At 42.6% G+C, this 15,125-nt stretch overlaps 1 protein-coding gene across 1 annotated transcript; it reads left to right on the top strand.

The window, feature by feature from the left end:
* Positions 1 to 1,998: 1,998 nt before the first annotated feature.
* On the top strand, positions 1,999 to 3,597 carry LOC137256444 (ankyrin repeat domain-containing protein 50-like). The gene has a single exon (XM_067794286.1). It carries the CDS (start codon positions 1,999 to 2,001, stop codon positions 3,595 to 3,597), a length of 1,599 nt encoding a protein of 532 aa, XP_067650387.1.
* Positions 3,598 to 15,125: the final 11,528 nt, after the last annotated feature.

Genomic DNA, 15,125 nt, shown 5'->3' with positions numbered 1-15,125 from the left:
ATATTACAGCCATACAGAGATAAAAACAAGGTAATCAATCTAAAATATTCGTCGAGGAAAGACAGTAAAGCGGACTAGATTCTCACAGATATATTGATGTTAAAACTAGTCAGGAAGTTTAAAAGCTAGAAAAGACGATACAGTGTATAAAAACAGGCTATAGATCGCCAACAAGTGATGGTACATCACCATGACACAGATTGACACAGGAAAAGGGCGTCACACATTGTACCCATGTGGAGAATCGAACCCGGGTCATCAGTGTGACAAGCGGACGCTTTACTATCAGACCCCATTTGCCGAAGAAGAAAGACTATAGGGATTGACTTGAACGTGTTTGTGACTTGATAAGAATGGAGGAATGTTGCAACCAGCAATATTTCGTGTAAGTGACTCCGGGCTATAAATATTAAAACGTGCACCATATCATCAGTGATGTACCACCAAAGCCTTATGGCCACTGTTGAAGAACATAACAGATATCCACAACAAAACATCACGTCCTGACGTAATTTATTGTTTTGCCGTTTTATTCAATGTGTTTTGTATTGCCTTCATGGCAACTTGGGTCATTTCTGGAACACTTTTATGGTCACCTGCGGGTTTCGGAAAGGGTTGAGTTGTGACGACGGTTTCGTGCTGTTTGAAATCCTAGCGACGAGTGATGAGGCCAATAAACACCAAGAAAATAAGGAAGAGGAGCGATAGTCTGAAAAGGACATATGTTTTAACAATATATCGAGTTAGACATGAGTGGATCTGATTGACAACGGTGTGAAGTGAAGAACAATTAATTATGGTGATGGGTGCTCTGCATTTCCTGGCATAAATGAATTCAGTCAATCGCTTTTTCATCCACAATCCTTATCTCTACAGGTAACTCATTGTCCCTGATTTTATAGACAATGTTGTCATGGTAATATAAGAAAGTCCTCTGGAGAACTCAGTGCTTTGCAGAACTCGGTGGTTTTAAAAATGCAACGTTAATGTCTTTCAACATGCAAAATGCGTTATTGACATATATCAATATTAATCAAGAAATAATGAACACATTCTTATTATGAACTGGGGCATGTGAGCAATGTATTGTTGGGCTACGAGTACGTATACCTGCATTGCTGATACTGCAGTACTTACAATATGCATCCCAACAAAATAGTGATTGTTTCTAGATTGAAGATGTTTTCTCAATACTTCCTGGGAATACTACATACTGCACTGCGCTATCCTTCTTGTACATTCACCTAAAATCAAGCAAGCCTTAAAACGTTGTTAGACCTGAGAGTGTCGTATTCTTTCACTCGCTTATGATCTATAGCCCGTATTATGCTGTTCGTCCTGCATTGTGCATCATGCCTTTTTATGATAACATGATAGAGCTAAGGAATACTTTGTAACACTTTAACTGTTTTGCTCTCCTTTGTTGACAGATACAATTAATATATGATTCATGTCTGTTTCTAGGAGCTTTCACTGTCACGATAAATTTGCAATACAGCCAACGTGGCATTGTATCACTGAAAGGTTACGAACTATAATTTATTTGTTACAATAATCCATACTTGTTAATGGTTTCAAGCATAATGTTTTTGAAGTTTTCAATAAAGTATAATAGTAACATGCTCTCTGAAACAGTGTATGGGGAAATAATATTTACATGTAAAAACAGACTTTGTAACTTCTAATTGACGTTACTGATTTGATGACTTGTATAAGATCTAATTGAGACTAAAGTGCAGGGTTGTAGTAAGAATTGCCAAGATATGCAACCGGAGTTTACAGTCAAAAACATTTATGTGCCTGCCCAAGTGAAGTTTCAATGTTCAATTTAACCGAGAAAAGCGACACTATATAACTTACATTTTCTTTATAATTAAGTTTAGACGATTTCACAGTAATTCTAACTGCTATCAAATTGTCATTTTGTATTCAAATATTCATTCAACAGATAAGAAGCGGAACACCCATGAACGATGCAAACAAGAAAAAGAAGACAAGATGGAAACCCACGATAACAGACAGCTCCACAAAGCCTGCAGGAAAGGGGACCTGGGCCGAGTGAAACACATCCTGTTCCAAGGTTCGGTTGATGTCAACAGTAGAGGTGAGAAGCACAGAAAGACACCACTTATGGTGGCGGCTCAAGAGGGACATGTAAAACTAGTTCACTTTTTCGTACGCAAAGGAGCTGATGTATCACTCGTAGATGAAAACGGAGACAATGTCCTGCACATGGCCTGCAGAGGAGGACTTATGGCTATTGTGAAGTATATAGTCAAACATACTACTGTTGATATTAACAGTAAGGGAATGCGTGGATCAACTCCATTGCTCCAGACTGTATATTGTGGTTACATGGACGTGTTCATTTTCCTAGTGTCCAAGGAAGCTAATGTGTCACACGTGGATGACGATGGTGAGAATATCCTGCACTTGGCATGCAGAGGAGGGCATGAGTATATGGTGAGGTATGTACTCGAGGAATGCAGTGTTGATATTAACAGTAGGGGGAATAACGGAGAAACCTCTCTGATGAAGGCTGCATCAGAAGGACACATACACGTTTTTAGGTGCCTCATGTCATTTGGAGCTAATAGGCATCTCGTGGATACTGACGGAGACAACATACTTCATCATGCTTCAATTGCGGGACATGGAAACATGGTTGTGTTTATCGTAACACGAGAGATGGTGGACATTAACAGTAGAGGTAAATACGAGAGGACACCATTGATGAGAGCAGCATATTATGGACATAGAGAAATTTGTGATCTGCTTGTGAGGTTTGGTGGTCGAATGGACTTAGTGGATGATAAGGGTCACAACATCCTTCATCTTTCCGCTTTGAGTGGACAGGTCGAGATGATGAAGTATATCCTTTCCCTAAACACCACAGACATTGACAGTAGAACACAAACGGGAGCAACCCCGCTGATGAAGGCTGCATATGTAGGACACAAAAACGTTTTTGAGTTCCTCGTATCTAATGGAGCTAATGTGTCACATGTTGATGATAGGGGAGACAACATACTTCATCATGCCTCATTCGGGGGCCATACAGACATGGTTCAGTATATCCTGTCACAAAACCTGGTGAATATCAACAGTCGTGAAAAATACGGAGCTACCCCTCTGATGAAGGCTGCTCTTATCGGACACATCAATGTTTTTGAGTACCTCGTGCGCATGAAAGCTAATGTGTCACAGGTTGATGGTAATGGAGAAAACATACTTCATTATGCTTCATTAAGGGATGATACAAAGATGGTTCAGTATATCCTGTCACGAGAAATGGTGAATATCAACAGCAGAGGAAAACACAGGAGGACAGCTTTGATGAAGGCGGCATATTATGGAAAAGGAAAGGTGGTTGATCTGCTTGTGCGTGAAGGTGGTTTAACAAACATAGTAGATGTTTGGGGTAATAACATACTTCATCTGGCCACTTTAGGTGGACATCTGGAGATAGTGGGGTATATCCTTTCACAGAACCTTGTCGACATAAACGACAGGAACAAGGATGGGGACACAGCAGCCATTCTAGCAAACCGTGCAGGAAGACCTGACATGTATAACCTCTTTGATTCTCATGTTTGACGAGTAATATCAATGTAAATTGTTAGTATTTTGCCACACAGTGTGATACGGTAGAATAATTAAACATGGTTCTTTGAAGGCGTGTAACTACGGAAGCGTATTAGGGCCACGGTGAAAATGTTTTGTGGTGTCACTATCTCTACGTAGAACTTACTGTCTCCTACGTAGGACTTATGTAACTACAGACATTGATGTACTCCTGTTATTTTCTTGTTAGTCTTTATTTTGTGAAGGATTGAAGCTATAACTCAGTTTGCGACATGCTATAATATATACTGATGATCCCATGTTAGATTTGTCTCGATTGTCGTTCTGTGCAAATGTTAAACAATGTTAAACAGTTGTTGACATGGAAGTTATGCACACTCATGTCCACTTGTTATTCACTCTAAGTCGTTTCCTTGTGTTGTAGTTTGTATTCAAGACATAGTTCCTGATATTCATGTTTACTGACCATCTTCCTTGTGCTTTCATGCAAGGGGTGAAGTATATGGATGGACGACATCCTCCGGTGTCTTACATTGTACGGGAACGTCTTCTTGAGAACAAGACTAGTTCTGCTAGTTTGTGTCATTATGGTGTATGTGTATATATCCCGCTATGAATCTATATCCTAAATGGACCCCTCTTTGATAACAGTGATCGAAGCTGACACACCTCCTCACTCAGCATGCAGTCTAAGGGAGGGAATTATAGTCTCTCTAGTAAGCTAAGTACTTGTCATGCTGTCTTCGAGCAAGGGTTGTGAGCATGCTGGCAAGGTGAACAATATTGCATTGGGGACGAGTGTGAAGAACGGACAGGTAAGTGCGTATACTGAACAGTGCAAGTTTTAATAGACAGAAGGTTGTAATTTATGACTTTACCTGTTTCGGCGATAGAGGGCGGGTTCACAACATGTGTTTTAGAAAATGGTGGACGCAGACCTAGAAGCTGCCCCGGCGCTAACTACTGTCACAATTCAGACTAAAACCTGAAGAGTTCCCAGTTCATACCAGGCAACCATATAACCAGCGACAGCGCCTGGGACGAATTTTAGAGGGAAATGAGCGCTAATTTCGGTATTTTTGCATCACGAGTGTCAAAGATAAGACAGATGCTCTTATTATTTACGGTGGGAAATAAATTTCAAGACTAGAGAAGAGTTTACCGGATTCTGAAGATGCAGCGTTAGACGTAGAAGCTGAAAGATTATTATTTTTAAAAATGAAACCTCACTCTCAAGAAAGCACCACATCTTATGCAGCTAGATTAAGAGAGAAAGCACACGATTATGAATTTGGTAATTCGAAAGATGAACGAATTCTTTAACGTTAAATCCAAACCAGTGAGAACTAAAATTTGATACAAGGACAATCAACAAATCATTTAATCTTAACCAGTTCCTCACTGAAGCATGACAGGTCGAAGACAAAAGGTCACAAATACAGGAAATGAGGCCTGAGAGTGCAAGTGGTACAAAATAATGGACGGGGATGAGGATTCTAGAATCATGGATTTCAAGGACAGCAGTGTACGTACTGTGGACTGACAGGCGTACACAAACCAGGCATGAATAGCTCAACATTCAGGTCATAAATCAAGGCAAACACAAGGTAAATACAAACACAAGACTGTGAAGAAACCAGAGGCTGCAGATGTTCAGATTCATCAGATGAAGAATGTTTCAAGTCTCACCTGTTCATTATAGTAATCAAGAAGGTGGAAAGTCGCAGTAAAACGGTACCAATTGTCATTAATGATGTGCCTCTACACATAGAACCTGACTTTGGGGCAGATGTTAATATAATGGACGAATTTCAGTTTGACAGTTTGGTAAAAGAAAGCAAAGTACAACTGGTGGTACAGCACATTTAGATTTAATCAAGTTCAAGTTAACAGTTAACGGAGAGTTCGAGACTACAGTTAAAAATCCAACGAATGATATCAAGACAAAGTTCATCGTTGTGAAAGGACACACCAAACTCACCCCCGCTGATTAGAGGAAAATCTCTCGTGGAGTTAGGAATGTTGCAAATCAGAGAAGATGGATGACTCAAAGCAGGAAACAATCTTCGAGACAAAACAGAGCAAGTTGTGAAGGAAACTTGTAACACGGAAAACATGATGGAGGAATCCTGACATTTGTTCAATGAAATTGGGAAGATTTTTGTGATCTCAGGAGTATTAGAGACTTTCCATGTTCCTTACCAATGAAACCGATGCTGTATCAATGGCGCAGAAGCCACGCCAGATTCCATGTTATCTTCAGAAACCTTTGAAAGAGTTGATTGAGCAGGGTCTTGAGAACGATATCTATGAACGTGTCCCTACATACGAACTAATAACTTCGCCACTGGTTGTACAACTGAAACCAAAGTTAAAAGGTGTAGCACAGAAAATACTTTCACCAAACATGATCAGAGCCAGTATTGACATGAGGGTCGCAAACAAGAGTATGGAAAAAAGCAGAATCATACAGGCACCAGTTGTTGATTCCATCTACAAATTCAACGACTGTGTCATCCTTTCCAAGCTGGATATGCGTCAGAGATACCGACAACTTGTAATGGACCAAGCCTGAAGAAGCGTCACAACATTCAGAACGTCCTGGGGGTAACTACAGGTCGAAACGGCTGATATTTGAAGCTAAAGCATCCCAAGATCTGTTTGAGTAAGGAAGAGCATGACAAAACAAAAGTGACTTCGGTATCACACTAAACAGGGACAAGTGTCACTTTGGAGTCAAGGCCATGGGGTTCTAAGGTCACATCTATACTGAGTGAAAGCTGAAACCCACCGAATGAAAGCTGAAATCTGTGAAGAATTATAAAGCACCGAAGTCGAAGGAAGTGATTAGAAGTTGTCAGGGGATGACTGGATATCTCTCGAAATTCATTCCAAAATATGCAATCCTTGCAGCTCTTCTCCGAGAACTGGCCCACAAGAATGCCAAATTCCATTGGGGCAAAGCAGAAAATAGTGCTTTCCAAGACCCCAAAGACCATCTCACAAATGGTATAACTGTCACCTACTTCGATTCCAGAAAACCAACAGTGGTACGTGTGGAAGCAAGTTACTGAGGAGGAATAGCAGTGGGAATATTCCAAGAAACTGACAAGGTATGCAGTCAGTTCACAACATGTCTGACACAGAAAAATGCTACAGTCAAACAGAAAAGGATGCTATAGATCAGGTAGGTGAAACAACGTTTCGGCATGTACCTGCTTGGAGCACCTAGACTCAAAATCACCACAGCACAGAGACCCTTGTTCCCATTGTTCAACAAAGCTAGCGTCAAACTGCCACAGAGAACAGGAAGATGGGTGGTGGATATGTAGAATATTGACTATGATCTGATCTATGAGCCAGTGAGAGTGAGTGAGTGAGTGAGTGAGTTTAGCAATATTGCAGCTATATGGCGGTGGTCTGTAAATAATCGAGGCTGGACCAGACAATTCAGTGATCAACAACATGAGCATCGATCTGCACATTTGGGAACCGATGACATGTGTCAACCAAGTCAGCGAGTCTGACCACCTGATCCCGTTAGTCGCCTCTCACGAAAGGCACAGTCGCCTTTTATGGCAAGCATGGGTGTTCTATTCTACACCAGGACCTTCACGGGTCACCAGGGAGAGACGCTGCAGACCCACTCAACTTCCTTTCATGCCATCCCTTACTGGGGACTGGACACGGCAACACAGAAGAAACTGTTAAAGCTTCATAGAAAAAGAACATACAGTGGTGTTCAGAACTAAACGAGATAAAGGGAGATGAACAGTTACAGAAAATCAAACAAAATCAATACAAAAGGAAAACTGGGAACAGCACTGAAAAGACCCAGATGTTCTGTTGTTCTATGGAATTCAGAAAGATATAGTGTTTTCAATGGAATTATCTTCGGACTTCACAAGTTTGAAATTGCGAGACAATTACAAAGAATTGTAATCAAGGCCAGACACTCCCTAGGCCACACAGGCATGTCCAAGACTAAAATAATGCTAAGAGAAATATATTGATTCCCAAGCATGGACAGTGTGATAGAAGCAGCCATAAATGATTGCTATGAATGCCAAGTGACGACAAAGGGTCATACCAGAGAGCCTGTGGAAAGAACAACTATACCTGACAGACCACGGGAGGTGGTATCCATGGACTGTAGCTGGATGGTCACTACAATCTCGTGCACGATGTGGCACGACAAATAGAAACTGATATATAGTTCACAGCAAGTAACGGACTTTGCTTTCAAAGGTGGATTCAAGCACCACAGAATTCACCCGAATGCGAACGGACAAGTCGAAAACTTTTTGAAGCTACTGAACAAAACTGAACAGATTGCTCCATGCAGAATAAAGACAGCCGATCAGCAGTACTCTGTATAGGATACAGATCCACACCTCCTCCAATTTCAGGTGTGATGCAATACAGAGCTTTTATGAACAGGGATGTGAGAATCAGGCTGGACCCAAACACACCAAACACTACACCCAACCCCAACCCATCCCCAAGCCCCAACCACCCACCCAACCCAAAACATCCACTAAACGCCCCCTCCTCCCCACACCAACTACCACCTCCCCCATCCTCCCAATCAAACCCCGGCCCAAAACTGCCACACCTCCCCCATAACCCACCCTCAAAACAAACCTCCGCCCAACTATTACACAACCCACATACCCAGCTATCATAAAGCCCCACTCACGTAAGCACAAAACCCCCACCACACCTACAACCAACTCCAACATCACGCTCACCCCCCAAAAACTTAATCAAAACCTCAACATCCTTGTAGAATGTATCACCACCATAGCCCTCACTCAAAATCCCACCGCCAAGAAAATTCACACAATTGCCCGCAAACTCAATATTTACCATAAGCCCCTGGCCAGTCTCCTCGTAGCTGTCAAAACTCTTTCCTAAACTACACCCACTAAGCTGCTCTAGCATACCTACCCTATTTATCAAAATTATGTGCCCCACCCATGATCTTTAATAAACTGTTATTCCAAATCACTGCGATCATGGCTCTGATGCAGTGGAACTGCAACAGTCTCCGAGCAAACGGGCATGAGCTTAAGGCACTCATCGCCCAAAACAAAATTGCCCCCCAAGTTAATCTTTTTACAGGAAACAAAATTATCCCCCAGAAATGCCTTCAAAATACCAGGCTTTTTTTACATTCGGAAAGACCGCCCTCGGCCCGTAAATAACCCCGGCCCCCCTCAGGAGGGCTGGGCATCTTCATATCAGACCAATTAACTTATTCCGAAATTGACATACCAACTTTAGACCTCGAAGTCCTGGCCATAAAAACCACCATTAAAAATAAAGAACTTACCTTTATAAACGTCTATAGAAGTCCATCAGTCAAATTCAATATAAAAGATTTAGAAACCATTTCAAAATTCATAACCCCCAACACCTTCATCCTCGGGGACTTCAATGCCCACCATCCATCATGGGGCACCAAACCATATACCTGCCGAAATGGACTTCTCCTATCAGACTGGCTAGACAACCACAACCTCATTACCCTCCACGACAGCCAGCCCACTAGAATTCCCCTATCTCACTTTCAACTCCCAAGCGCTATAGATCTATCCATCACATCACCAACCTTACCAAAAGCTTGCCTATGGGAGGCACACCAAGACACCTGGGGCAGTGACCACTGCCCCATCAAAATAACAATACCCCACCTACAAGCACAGCACCAACCCAACACTACCCCAACACCACCCACAGAAACAAAATACAATAAAAAAAGCAGACGGGAATAAATTCCATAACATTTGCTGCCAAATCAATACAAAAGACATATACAACCACGACATTAACACCTTTAACTCTAACCTCACAAACACCATAATAGACATCACAAATATATACATCCCCACTTTTCGGCCCACCCCTGCACTAAAAACAGTCCCCTGGTGGAGCACAGAAATCATTAACGCCAGGAAGGCAAGAAAAAAGCCCCTCAATCAAGCTAAGAAGGGCCGTTCCAAAATCTTTTGGGCCAAAAAACTAAGAAACAACACCAAAAAAGCTATCACGGCTGCCAAAATAAACCACTGGCGAAAGCTTTGCTCATCCCTCAAATTCAGTCAAACTGTGGAACAAATTTAAAGGTATACAGGGAAATTAAAAAAAAACCTCATTCAATCCAATCTCTCGGACCACCCCACAAACAAAGACAAAGCGATGCGATGACAGCCCACTTTTCGGACACTAGCAGCTCCACCAACTACTCACCCACCTTCCAACAACATACCGCCTACCATCACCCATTCACACCCTAACCCCCCCCCCCCCCCCCCCCCCACACACACACACACACACACCTACCCCTTAATAAATCAATAAATATACACGAACTCAAACACAAAAAGACAGTCTCAGCCCGGGGTCCAGATCAAATCACCTACACAATCATAACAAACTCCCCCCTAACATGCTCTCTCTCACCCTAACACTATTTAATAAAATCTGGACCCTAGGAACCCTACCCAACTCTTGGAAAACAGCCAAGGTGGTGCCAATCCTGAAACCAGGGAAACCCACCAACTCCCCAGATTCCTTTAGGCCAATTTCACTAACTTCACATCTTTGCAAAACCATGGAAACAATAGTAAACAATAGGTTAAAGCGCCATATTCAATCCAACCAACTCGTAAAACAGGACCAGAGCGGCTTCACTCCAAATCGACAAACTTTAGACCACATTTTGCATTTGGATGATATTAGAGTCGCACAAGTACAGAAACAATACACATTGGCCATTTGCATCGATTTTAGTAAAGCATTCGACACGGTTTGGCACAACGGCCTCATCAAAAACTCCAAGAAAATGCCATACACGGAAATATTCTAAATTTCATTCACCAGACAAATAATAGTCAAAACTCACAACACCCTTTCGGACCCATATCTCTTAGAAAATGCCACCCCCATGGGCAGTATCCTATCAACAACTCTCTTTAACTTCATGATTAATGACATTTTCCCTGAAAAATGGCCGGATATCCACCGCCATATTTGCAGATGACATTTCATTTTTGATCTCCTCTACTTCAATCACACAAGCCACTACTAAAGCCCAGCGCATGTTAAATCACGTTCAAAATTGGGCCCATAAGTGGGGGTTCCATATTAACGTTAAAAAACCGTGGGCATCTTAATATTAAAAAAACAGCATATGCAAAATTATACCCCAAACTACACTTATACAATAAAAAAATCATTTTCGAAATGGAAGCCAAATTTCTAGGAATAATGTTTGATCAACACCTAACATGGACTCCCCATATTAATAACTTGGTCAACAATTGTCAAAAAGACTTAAATTTAATGAAATGTATTCGTGGCACCACATGGGGAGCTGACAAACAAACACGTATAAACAGACACCATTGCCTCATACAGTTGAAACAGGACTACGCCACTCCAGTCCTGCACTCTCTCTCCCCCTACAACCTCCAAAAGCCAACTCCATCCAATATAAAGCCCTCAAACTAGCCCTAGGGGTCAGGACTGGCACCCCCCTATCCACACTCCTACTCACAGGCATCCCTTCAATCAGTACAAGAATAAACCAAACCGCACTCGATTTGGGGCCCGATATAACCCCTTCTATAACACCATTAAAACAAAATACACTAACATAAAAAAATCCATGCTTAAAAAGTTTAAAAACAATAAAATTTCGGACCATTCCATTCACATCTCACGAGTCTACTGCATGCACAACAACTACACACAATACAAAACACAACTCCCATAGCAAACTACATACACCACCCACAACAGACACCACACTACAAGCTACTATACTCAACTCCACAACAAAACCTGACACTCACTCCAAAACAAACATCATCCAAACCCACTTAGACACTCACTACCCCAACCATACACATACATACAGACGCATCCATCTCACCACACAAAACAGCAGGAATAGGCATACACGTACAAACAACCCCCTCCATCACCACAAACTTTCACCTTACAAATCACATAACATCACAACCGCAGAACTGCTAGCTATCCTCACAGCCCTACACACTATCCCCACCCTCCCAGCCACCCACTTCCTAATTGTATCCGAATCCCTCTCAGCCATCAAACAACTCCAAAACAAATACTCTAAATCCTGTCCCCACCTCATTCACCAAATCACCCTACAAACCAGCACTCTTCAGGAACTTAACAAAAATATCACTCTACTATGGATCCCAGCACACACACAAACAACATAGGCAATAATACAGCAGACATAACAGCAAAATTAGCAACTACCCACCCATCCCCACACATTCCATTCCAGACCTCAAAAACAGAAATCAAACAGCTCATCAAAACAAATACATCCACGCTCAACTTTACAAATCCATCATCACACAACTCATTACTAAAACACCTTCATTCTCAAACACCCCCCACACAAACACCCTCATTGCACGACTCATCACAGGCAACACCAACCTTAACTACAATTTATACAGACAAAACAGACACCCAGATGAGTGACTGAGTTTTACGCCGCACCCAGCAATATTTCAGCTATATGGCGGCGGTCTGTAAATAATCGAGGCTGGACCAAACAATCCAGTGATCAACAACATGAACATCGACCTGCGCAATTGGGAACCGATAACATGTCCCAGCCAAGTCAGCAAGCCTGACCACCCGATCCCGTTAGTCGCCTCTTACGACAAACATAGTCGCCTTTTATGGCAAGCATGTGTTGCTGAAGGGCTATTCTACCCCGGGACCTTCACAGGTCACACCCAGATGGACTCTGCCCACACTGCAAAACAAAAGAATCAATAACACACATAATGTAAACAACAACACACCAACATTACCCAACTACACAGCTCAATACCCCCTAAATATCACCATAACATACACCTCCTACTCAACCCCGCTAACGCAAAACCTATTTTCAACGCCATTGCAACTTTCATTTTAAACTCTGCCATAGCTCACAAAATATAAACACTCTCCGCCATAACATCTCCAGCCACGTCCGCCATCTTGCTCACAGTTCTACCGTAAGCCACCGAACGGTCCCACAAGCCGGTGCGCGGTCGTCTTCTCCGACGTCCACGCCCGGCTACACGCTCTCCGTCTGTACTTAATCCCCTCATTCTCTTCCCACAGAGGTTATTTGTCATATCTTCCTACGTAACCACTGTTCTAATACGACTCGTGATTGGAGGCAATCAGATTTAGTAGTGCAGTCAGCGACCTTGTTTCAAAAGTGATCGTTCGCAAGATCTCGGTAATTTCCGGATGCATCTTGAAAACTAGAACCTCTTCCCGAGCGCGATACTCAAATGTTCCTTCTAGACAGAACTCAGTCACGTTTCTCCACATTGCTTGCATTTGTCAAGTTGAATCTAGGTCGATGTAACACGTGTTCTGATTGGACAGAAAAAAGGGAAATAAATCTGCTGCCATTTTTCGCCGCTAGAATAGAGGTGTGTAGGAAGATATGACAAGCAACCTCTACCGTCAGCTCAGTCATCACGTCTTAACCTATACCAATCCATATCTTATCCTATATTTTATTATATATCACATATATTTTCATAACCAAAAAAATATTTTATCCCACAACATCATGTACATAACAAAGCACACTACAACCAGACCCCAACCACCACCACCCCCAACCATTGTACATATATCACCGTTAATTCATCAATCTTCACAATCACCTACATTTTAATACTTATTTTATCATATACCATACCCATTATAACCAAAACATATCTTAAACTTATTCTCCCCCATTTTTAGCCAGTTCACCACTTCTTAATCAACACTCAATTTTAGCAAACACAGGCCCCAGCCTTACAGCGCTTAATTCCCCCTCCACCCCTCACCCTTTATCTACTTTATTTTTATTCATATCTAGAGTGCATACAGCCTAACTGTATTATTCACTGTTACCCCCTATGCTATACCACCCCCTCCCGCCTCAACATCCCCTTCCCCACCTGCCACCCTCAACGGCTCCACACACCCCACCCATTTCTACACCCAACTATCTATTTTCCAATCTTTCTACAACTTATACCAACAAGTTAACTACCCTCTCCCCTCTTTCCTTTCGGCATCCAACCAACATGGTCCCATCCAAATTACTTAGGTTTACTACCTTCATTTACCACTTTTTGGGGTAGGTGGTTTAATTTATTACCAGTATTTAATATTAAATTTACCCCCACCTACCCCGTCGGCGATATTGGCAAAATGTTAATAGCCGACGTAAAACGCCAGTAAACTATAACTATGCATCATTCCTGCTTGACAACAGTACAAGAATCTGTACCGGAACGTCGCAATCACGCAACAAAGAAGTAACAATTTGACCTATTTGTACACCTCAACTTCTAAAATGCCACCCAAACAAGTTATCCGCCGTCTACATGGAGACGTGGCAGTTCACACACATTGTCCCGTTTTGAGAAGAAGCACATCCTTTCAAGTAACCACCTTACTTTCCTGATGAGATGTCGTGACCAACAAATCATACCTAAAGGCCAACAGCTCCGCTCCCCTATCCAGTCTGTGGCAGCTAAAACCATTCTTCACCAGGCGTCTAGAAAACTCCTCGCTGAGCGCATCGTAAAGTCAAGGCCACATCTATGTCCGCCATCAGTGACATCCACACCTCTCTCAGTTCCACCTTCGACCCCGAACTCTTCTCATCCTTACGGGCTGCCCAAACCATCGCCAGCAACAAACTAGATACCTCAACTAAGGCAGGACACATCAAGAAGCTACAACAACTCACCACCTCAGCAACCAACCGGAAGAAGACCACAAGCCCGCGATATCCACAACACAGTCGTCAACCTCAGCAAGAAGCAACTCACCAACCAACAGGTCAGTGCCCTTGCCAAAGGTCTCAAGTTTGCCCCCACACCATCCAAAATCAAATCTTTGTCGCCATCATTGAGAAAGGCCTCCAACAGCTTGCACCCGGTGGAAAGATTGACTTCATCAGACCCCAGATCATCAGCATTCTCCACAAAGCCCAACCTCAAAAAGCCAATATCACATAAGCTGAGAAACAAGTCATTAAACAACTAAAACAGGATCCAGATATTGTCGTCGCTCCAGCTGACAAGGGCAGAGCCACTGTAATCCTAGACAAAGACCACGTCCACTCCATGGTGGACAACCTCCTAGATGACACCTCAACCTACAGGAAGATGAAGAGGGATCCTTCTGCCAAGCTTCATCGTCAGCACAAGGCTACGTTAAAGACGCTCCACAATAAATATGAACTCTCAACAGATCTGTATCGCAAACTGACAGTATCTCACCCCCAGCCATCTTATGCCAGAGTCACAGTCAAAATCCACATGAACCCCGTCAGAGCTCGTCTATTAGTCTGTTCCCGTGACACCGTATTCTACAGTACCGCCCAGCACCTTACCCAAGTACTCTCCCCACTGGATAAATCTGCCAACTTTTATACGTGTCAAAGGGTGTGTGTGTGCGTGTCCGTGTGCGTGCGCGTG

The sequence above is a fragment of the Haliotis asinina genome, chromosome 11, assembly GCF_037392515.1.
Source record: "Haliotis asinina isolate JCU_RB_2024 chromosome 11, JCU_Hal_asi_v2, whole genome shotgun sequence".
In the NCBI taxonomy this organism is placed as follows: Eukaryota; Metazoa; Mollusca; class Gastropoda; order Lepetellida; family Haliotidae; genus Haliotis; species Haliotis asinina.
This window is presented reverse-complemented; position numbering and strand designations above follow the sequence as displayed.